General features: G+C 36.2%; 2 protein-coding genes across 2 annotated transcripts; one reads left to right on the plus strand and one right to left on the minus strand.

Annotated features, from left to right (window-relative positions):
• The first annotated feature begins 1,774 nt into the window (after positions 1 to 1,774).
• LOC137001761 (uncharacterized) lies at positions 1,775 to 2,797 on the plus strand. Its single transcript, XM_067360896.1, has 3 exons — positions 1,775 to 2,411; positions 2,490 to 2,639; positions 2,709 to 2,797. Exons 1-3 carry the CDS (start codon positions 2,212 to 2,214, stop codon positions 2,710 to 2,712), a joined length of 354 nt encoding a protein of 117 aa, XP_067216997.1. The 5' UTR covers positions 1,775 to 2,211; the 3' UTR covers positions 2,713 to 2,797.
• A 4-nt stretch (positions 2,798 to 2,801) lies between these two features.
• Positions 2,802 to 4,878, minus strand: LOC137001760 (uncharacterized). Its single transcript, XM_067360895.1, has 2 exons — positions 4,150 to 4,878; positions 2,802 to 4,067 (listed from the first exon to the last, which is right to left on the minus strand). Exons 1-2 carry the CDS (start codon positions 4,239 to 4,241, stop codon positions 3,491 to 3,493), a joined length of 669 nt encoding a protein of 222 aa, XP_067216996.1. The 5' UTR covers positions 4,242 to 4,878; the 3' UTR covers positions 2,802 to 3,490.
• Between the last annotated feature and the right edge of the window lie 4,599 nt (positions 4,879 to 9,477).

Genomic DNA, 9,477 nt, shown 5'->3' on the forward strand with positions numbered 1-9,477 from the left:
CGGTCCGTTCGTAGTCATAGATTGTTCGCGACAAAACGACTCTGTCAAGAGCGCCCCCGTTGACGTGCGAATAGAATTTGATTGTAAGGAAAATATACCGGCCAACACCACCGCCTATTGTCTCATTATACACGATCGAATGGTTGAATATAATCCGCTGAACAACATTGTGCGCAGACTCGTGTGAAAAGTTATAAATTAGACGTGTGCGAATGGGAATGTCAGTTTTCCGACGGTCGACGACGATGTCGAACGTACCAATTTTCGTCGACTTGCAAGGTTACGCGTTCAACAACATTTTTATCGTGAAAGAGGTAGCGGTACTTCGCGATGGCGAAACGCTATCTCATTACGTATTTCGTGAACACGTACCGTGGTATCTGTTGACGAAATCGGAAAAATCGCTGGCGTGTTGGTTACGGATACACCACCACGGCTTCCGATGGGAAGATGGACACGTCTCGTACAGTCAGATGAAAAGTCTTATCAACAATGCCATTGGTACGGAACCGCCTCTGATATACGTGAAAGGACTCGAGAAGAAAAATTGGCTGTGCGAGATTTTGGAAGATGATGTAGAGATCGAAACGATCGATGCGGATTACGAAGATATCGCACGCCTGACGAACTTGGATGTAATCGGAACCTTGCGCTGCGCGTATCACACGAGACATTGCGCTATGCGGAATGTTTGCAAATTGTACAAGTGGTGGTGGTTTGAGCGTAACAAACGTGTAAAACAACTATGATTTATTCTAATAAAATGATGTATATCACACTCGCATGACTTTTATTCAACCTTTTACCCGTTACATAATCCACCATGTAATATGACCTATCGCTTATATCGTACATCTTTCAGACATTTATTGAACGTATATTGAACGTCTATCGAACACCTATCGAACTATTTTTAACATCTATTGAACGTATATCGAACGCCTCTCGTACATCTTTGAACGTCTATCGTACGTCTATCGAACGTCTATCGTACATCTATTGAACATCTTTGAACGTCTATCGTACGTCTATCGAACGTCTATCGTACATCTATTGTACGTCTTTGAACGTCTCTCGTACGCCTCTCGTACGTCTATCGAACGTCTATTGTACGTCTTTGAATGTCTTTGAACGTCTCTCGTACGTCTATCGAACATCTATTGTACGTCTTTTAACGTTTATTACTACAGCGAAATTGACGTTTTTGCGTCGAGCTGTATATAAGGTGTGCGGAAGAGAGTAATTTATCAGTTCAAAGTGTGCACGCGGTGGAGAAAAAAAGTATAGAAAATGGAGCGTGATCAGAATAGAAAAAATTCCGAATACGAGAAGTGTAAGGATTGCGGAGTGTACCACAAGCCGATAGCTGTGGTCGAGCCTCGTCCGAGGACGACTCAAGCGCCTCCCCCCGTTCCCCCTCGTAATCGTGAAAGGCGTTAGAGGCGCAGTTGAAACAATTTTTAACATTTATCATACATTAATTTAACTTATCATGATTGTAATACATCCTTGTAAGATAAGTATTCACGTGTGTCGTACGTATCTTTTGTTTTTGCAGCAGTAGTTTGTAAATAATAGTAATACATCCTCGTGAGAGAAGAATTTCATGGGTGTCAAACTCATTATATGGAGTCGCTATGATATCTCTTATGAGATTTGTTTATGCCGCGGTAGTTTATACTAAATCTATCGATTGATATTCGGTTACTCGGGAGAAGAATTATGTTTCAAAATTATAAATTTGGAGTATGTTTGAAAAGATAACCCCCCCGTAGAGCGGTCACATAGATTTGCACCACATCTATGATTGTAATACATCCTTGTAAGATAAGTATTCACGTGTGTCGTACGTATCTTTTGTTTTTGCAGCAGTAGTTTGTAAATAATAGTAATACATCCTCGTGAGAGAAGAATTTCATGGTTGTCAAACTCATTATATGGAGTCGCTATGATATCTCTTATGAGATTTGTTTATGCCGCGGTAGTTTATACTAAATCTATCGACTGATATTCGGTTACTCGGGAGAAGAATTATGTTTCAAAATTATAAATTTGGAGTATGTTTGAAAAGATAACCCCCCGTAGAGCGGTCACATAGATTTGCACCACATCTAAGGGACGTACTATAAAAATGCTTCGGAGGTTGGGACCGTCACAAGTCTCCTACAGTTCACGAGTTTGTGAGTAACAGTTTGTGATTTAAAAAAAAAAATGGCACAATTATATACAATTGAACTACAAGAGATCGAGCAGTTGATGAGGGCTGTGACGGATCGGATCGCCGTCCTGCACGGTGCGGTGCATCATTTTGAAGAGGCGACGAGAAATGTGCAGCAACAACACGTGCTGCACAATTTTCGAATTGAATATGATGTGCATGGGCGTGAAAACGGAGTGATACTAACATCGCTGTAAGTATTGCTATTTAATATTACGTATGACAGATTTAATCTTCATCCTATATTATTTTGTTTTTATTTTGCTTACAGGCAGGATATACGGGTACACTTGCTAACGGTGTACCGCTCATTTGATATTTTGACAACACAATTCCATCAAATGGAAAGCGATGTGGCGCGCACCGCTGACGTATTGAGAGCGGTGAGAGAGGCGCATTTTGCTGACGATGATGTACAACCGTAAGTATTACATTCGATAAGTATCACACTTAATATTTTCAGATTATTAATAGAATTTTTCTGTTTCAGATGATGGTCCCACGATTTTTTTATTATATTTTTATATTTTTTATTATATTATTATAGTTTTTTTTATTATTATAGTTTTTATTTTATTTCACACACACACACACACACACACACACACACACACACACACACACACACACACACACACACATATGTATAGTACACACTTTTTAAATAAATATTATATTTTTTATAAATATATTATTGTATTTTTTTTTGCCTCCTCCTATCCTTGTGTTATACTATATTATAATATTATATACTACTTGAAATTAATTTTTTATAAATATATTATTGTATTTTTTTTGCCTCCTCATATCCTTGTGTTATACTATATTATAATATTATATACTACTTGAAATTAATTTTTTTTAATAAATGTTATATTTTTTTGTCTTATCCCATCCTTGTGTTATACTATATTATAATATTATAATATTATAATATTATATACTACTTGAAATTAATTTTTAATAAATGTTATATTTAATAATATTATATTTAATTATATTATATTTAATTATTAACTTTATAATTATTTGTTACAATTAAAAGGGAAAAATGATAGTCACCGGTTCGCTCGTTTCCTTCTATCATGTAGTGTAACATGACGCGCGCGCTTATCTCGCAGTAGGATAGGTCAGTGAATATGATGTGGTACAGGAAAGATGGTATAATAAAAATTAATTTAATGTTAAATAATATTTATTAAACAGATACATCTAATAAATACATTATGATAGTGAAAATATTTTAACAATAAAGCATGTGATATGCTAGAATTATTGCGATCCAAAGACCTGAGCTAACAGCTCACAATCGATTATATCATTCTTATCGAACGATTCGCTCTCACGTATCACCGCGATGGGGTCCTTCGCACCGCTCGCGATTTTTCGAAAGTGTGCGAACTTGGTGTCGACCATACCAGTGACGTTGTTCAACGATTGAGCGATATGATCCACACAATACTCGAGAGCGATTATGTTACATACGGTGTTGTGTGACATTACTAAACACACTGTTGATGTTTCCAGACGCAGTACTTTTAGATTGTTTATCTTTCCAAACCGTAGCGTGACATGTTCGATGGTTTGAGACGGTGCTTCGTTCGCATCATTGTTAAAGAAATGGTGGATGGCGTGTCGTTGGTCCAGGACGATCTTCCACATGTTGTATGTAAAATGTATCTCTTTGCCATGGTTGTCACCGAGAGCGATTTCTATGTGGCTCGGCGTAGAAACATTGATTCCAATATCCAGATATTTATAACCGGTTTTTGTCAACGGGTATCTTCTAGCTAAAATTCTGGGAGGCGTGATCATGCTTCCATCGATACTTGTCGAATTACTTTTATTTCTGTGGATAAAAGCTTGTATAAGTTTGAAATGTAACAATAGCAGTAAGTTTAAAAGTGTAAATAGTAATAGAGTCAACTTACACGTTGGGTGAGAATTTCCGCTTCTTCGCATCCACACCTTGCTGTTTGTCAGCCGGATTACTCATAGTTGTCTGTTGTACGGTAGAAAACATCGTTGCTATAATTCAGATGAAGCGTTGCAGCGATGTAGTGATTGTCCAAATGGTTTCGGATAACTGATGGTTCCTATTTTTTTTCCGCGAGCTTTTTATACCCGCTCGTCGCACACGACACTAATTAAAAATATCGATGATGTCACGCAAATTGAAATCTGGCAACATGGCGCCTAAAGTGGCTGCCTAAGGGCCTATGATCTAAAAATAGCGATGATGTCACGCTAAAACCTGCACGAACCTGCAAAGGATATAAACAATTCTCGGAACTATAAATCATTTTTGTATAAACAATCCTTATCTCTCTATGACTCATGCTTATATAAACAATCCTTATCTTTTCCAGGAATTTATGTAATCCGATACCTTCCCCGCACCTCCCCCTCACCTCCCTCGTCACCCCCTCCACTCCAAAAGTGCTGACGCAGTGTAATCCGATACCCTTTGTATAAACAATCCTTATCTCTATATGACTCATGTTTATATAAACAATCCTTATCTTATCTCTTCCAGGAATCCTTATATAAACAATCCTTATCTTATCTTTTCCAGGAATTTATGTAATCCGATACCTTCCCCACACCTCCCCCTCACCTCCCTCGTCACCCCCTCCACTCCGTAATTACCCCCTCCCCTCAACCTCTTCCCCCTGTAATCCAATACCTTCCCCTTTCCCCCGCACCTCCCTCGTCTCCCCCTCCACTCCAAATTTACCCCCTCTCCTCCAAAACGATGACGTCATTATCCCCTCCCCTCCAAAACGATGACGTCATTACCCCCTCCCCTCCAAAACGATGACGTCATTACCCCGTCCCCTCCAAAACGATGACGTCATTACCCCCTCCCCTCCAAAACGATGACGTCATTACCCCCCTCCCCTCAACCTCTCCCCCCCTTCACCCGCGCACCCCCTCAGATGCCTGAGTTAGAACCCGTGTTGCTATACTACTTACAAGATACATCGGAGGAGACCGAGGAGGAAGCAGAAGCGCCTAGTTCATCGGGAATTGCCGCACACAGCGTATGCGTGATCGAACACGAGACACCCTATATATCGGTCTGCAGTCTAGGTAACAAAAATAAATTTTTCGGTGCACTGGTAGATACGGGTAGCCCTGTAAATCTAATTCGAAAATCAATTTACACCAAATATTTTATTGATAACAAATTGCTTCAAGTTGGGAGAAATTTAAATTTGAAAGGCATTAATAATTCAGTCATTAAAGTTTACGGTAAGATATGCGATCAGATCTGTCTTGAGAAATTAAAGAATCAATGGTTTGATATTATTTTTTATGTAGTAGATGATAATACTATTGCTTTTGATATGTTGCTAGGTCGAGAATTTTTTACGAAAGCTAGATTGAAATTAACTTTCTGCAACGGTCGGTTTGATTTTGAATGTTTAAATGACACCCATGAATTAGATAATACTATATTTTCGATTAAATTGATAAATGAAAAAACACAGGATGATATTATAATGGAAAATTTGGATAATAACTTAGACTTTCGGATTAAAAATTCTCTCTTGAATGTCTTTCACGAAGTTGAAAAAATAAAAGTCGAGCCTGTTACTGATAATTATAATATAAGAGTACATTTAAAAGATTCATCCTTATTTCGTTACGCGCCAAGACGAATGTCGTTCGTAGAAAAAAAGGAGCTTTTCGATATTACGGAGGATTTATTAAAGCGAGAAATTATAAAACCAAGTATCTCACCTTACTGTTCTCGAGTTGTATTAGTAAATAAAAGAGACGGAAGGAAGCGTATGTGCATAGATTTAAGACCGCTTAATCAAAGGGTATTTCCTCAAAAATATCCCTTTCCAATTATTGAAGATCAAATAGATCAGCTGTACGGTAAAGAAATATATACTAAGTTAGATTTGCGAGATGGGTTCCACCAAATAAAAATACATCCTGAGGATACAAAATATTTTTCGTTTGCAACACCTCATGGACAGTATGAATATACCAAAATGCCATTTGGATATTCTGAGGCCCCTGCAGAATTTCAGAAAAGAATATTATATGTTTTTGAACCAATGGTACGTAGTAACAAGATACTCTTATATATGGATGACATTTTAATCGCGACGTCGTCTATCATTGAAAATTTAACAATATTGAAAGAAGTACTAATAACACTACGAAAATACAATTTAGAATTAAATTTGGCTAAATGCCTATTTCTAAAGAGGGAAATTGAATATCTCGGATATCTAGTGTCTGCCAAAGGTATTACGATAAACAAAAGACATATTCAAGCTATATCCGATTATGCTTATCCAAAAAATATAAGACAAATACAAGGTTTTCTCGGACTGACTGGTTATTTTCGAAAGTTTATACAGGATTACGCTGTAAAAGCCAGACCATTACAATTTTTAACAAAAAAAGATGTTAATTTCGACTTTAGCCAGGAGTGCATGAAATCATTCGATTTATTAAAGAAAGAATTGACCTCTTCGTCGGTCTTGTGCATCTATAATCCAACGGCTGAAACCGAGCTCCATACGGATGCAAGCAATCATGGTTTCGGAGCGATCTTACTCCAAAAACAAAATTCGGGCGCTATGGCACCAATCGCGTATTTCAGTAAAGCAACCAGTGACGCCGAGAGGAATTATCATAGCTTTGAGCTGGAGACCTTGGCAATGGTAAAAGCAATCGAACGCTTTCATGTATATTTGCAAGGAATCACTTTTAAGGTCATAACCGACTGTAATTCGTTGGCTTTAGCCATGCGGAAGGTGAATATCAATCCTCGAATCGCGCGTTGGACATTGGCTTTACAAAATTATAAATTCGAAATGGTGCATCGACCTTCTGATAAAATGCTGCATGTAGATTTTCTGAGCCGCAATGTAATAACAGTCAACGCGATAACAGCCGAAGATGAACTTATGTTCAAGCAATTGACGGACGTAAAACTCAAAGAAATAGCAGAAAACATAGAGCTGAAGGGGAGCAAATATTTCACCTTAATAGATGGCCTTCTTTTTAGAAAATACAAAGATAAAGATTTATTTGTTGTACCAGAAAATATGGTTAATATTATTATACGGATAAATCACGATGAAATAGGTCACGTTGGAATAGATAAAACCATACACAGAATAACTAGCCATTATTGGTTTCCTTGTTTAAAACTTAAAGTTCGACAATATATAGACAATTGCGTTAAATGTTTATCGTATTCACTGGCAGCAGGCAAACCTGAAGGCGAAATGGAGATATTCGAAAAAGATTCCGAACCGTTCAAAACTTTACACATAGATCATTTTGGCCCATTACCAGAGACTAATGATAAATTCAAACATATTCTTATTATAGTAGACGCATTCACTAAATTTGTATGGCTTTTTGCTACAAAATCCACTGGTTCAGACGAGGTTATAAATTATTTAACCTTTTTGTTTCATTTATTTGGCAATCCCAAAAGAATTATTAGTGATCGAGGTACCGCTTTTACGTCGAATAATTTTACAGAATTTGTAAAAAATAGAGAAATAAAGCAGGTAAAAACAGCGGTAGCATCCCCCTGGGCTAATGGCCAGGTAGAACGGGTGAATCGTTTTCTAAAATCTACTTTATCTAAACTAACAAATGAACCAAATGAATGGAAAGACAAATTGAGTACGACATAATATGTTATAAATAATACTCTGAATAAAGCGATTAATTCAACTCCAAGTAAGCTATTATTAGGATACGAACAACGATACAAAGAAGATGAATATTTGCGTTCCTTAATTGATCTGTTGCTAACTAACGAACAATATTTTGAAACCGAGCGAATGAAAGCACGAGATTCTGCACAAATAGTAAACCGAAAATTGCAAGAGTACAATAAAATACAATATGATAAGCGGCATAAAAGAAATACTAAATACAATGTAGGAGACTTAGTTCTTATAAAGATTGTACAGCACAAACCGGGAACCAATATAAAATTAGCTCCTAAATTCAAAGGACCCTATCATATTAAAGCTGTATTAAAGAAAAATCGATTTGTAGTAACGGACATTCCAGGATACAATATTACTCAAAAACCATTAAATACAATTTTGTCATCCGATAAAATAAAACCATAGATCCGTATAAATGAGCCTGTTAAAGGAAGCGATAATGATATTAAAATAAATGGAGAAACTAGCGATTAATATGCGAAGAATATTGTTATAAAAAAAAAAAAAAAAAAAAAAAAATTTTTTTGCTTGCGATATTTGAAATTAAATATAGTAATAAGTCTGAAAATACAAGGAAAACGTAGCAAATAAGTTTAAAATAAATAAATAAAATAGAATAGATTAACAAATAGAAAATAAGTTAGAAAATAAAAGACAGGAAAAATAAAGAAATAAACAGTTCTAATATATTGTTACAAGTTTCTGCGACTTTAATCATAAGTAAAAACAGATTATAAACGTTGATTTGTTAGGAAATAACTTTGTAATTATTATATTTACATATAGTGATATACTCGTTGATGTTCGAGGACGAACAACATATCAGGATGGCCGAAAACTGTAAGAATATAGGTAATATATATATATATAGACCATTCGCGACAAGCGTCGGTAGGCCACACGTGTATTAGGCGATTAATGCCATCTATTAGAAAGAAGAGACAAATAGGGAAAAATCGGAGCCGTTAATTCGGAGCTACGATATAAGAGAGAACGACGAAGACGAACAGTATAGAGAGTATCCTTACGGCCGTGCGAGCGTGTACTGGTCCGGAGTTTTTCTAATAAAAAAGTGTTAAAAGAACAATTGAAAGTAGAAGGTGCGAGCGCGCACTTAGTGTTTAACAAAGGTGAGCGTACCTTTAATAAGAAACTCTTTATTAACTTTTGGAAAAAGGGAACGTGGCATATCGCGACCCCCTCTTTTCCTCCTGTATTAATTTGTGTATTAAATATAGTACCAGTGTTGTTTTACAAGACGATTTATTATTTAAAAAAGAACCTCTCGTTCATCCTAAACCTTACATCATCATACAATGGTATGATTTTTTCAACATAGTTTTTCAGTTTTATTATTGAACGCTTATTAGTAGAATATTTATAAAGATAAGTAATATTTTCTAGTTCTTTAGTATGATTATAATCTTCTTCGTCGAAACATACTTCAAACGCAATTAACATTTGCGACCACATAGGAATTAATCTTTCAATCTCCATCTTGGTTATTTGTCTTGACACGCTTATAAGCTTACTAATACC

This window comes from Linepithema humile, chromosome 8 (genome assembly GCF_040581485.1).
Source record: "Linepithema humile isolate Giens D197 chromosome 8, Lhum_UNIL_v1.0, whole genome shotgun sequence".
NCBI classification, from domain to species: domain Eukaryota; kingdom Metazoa; phylum Arthropoda; class Insecta; order Hymenoptera; family Formicidae; genus Linepithema; species Linepithema humile.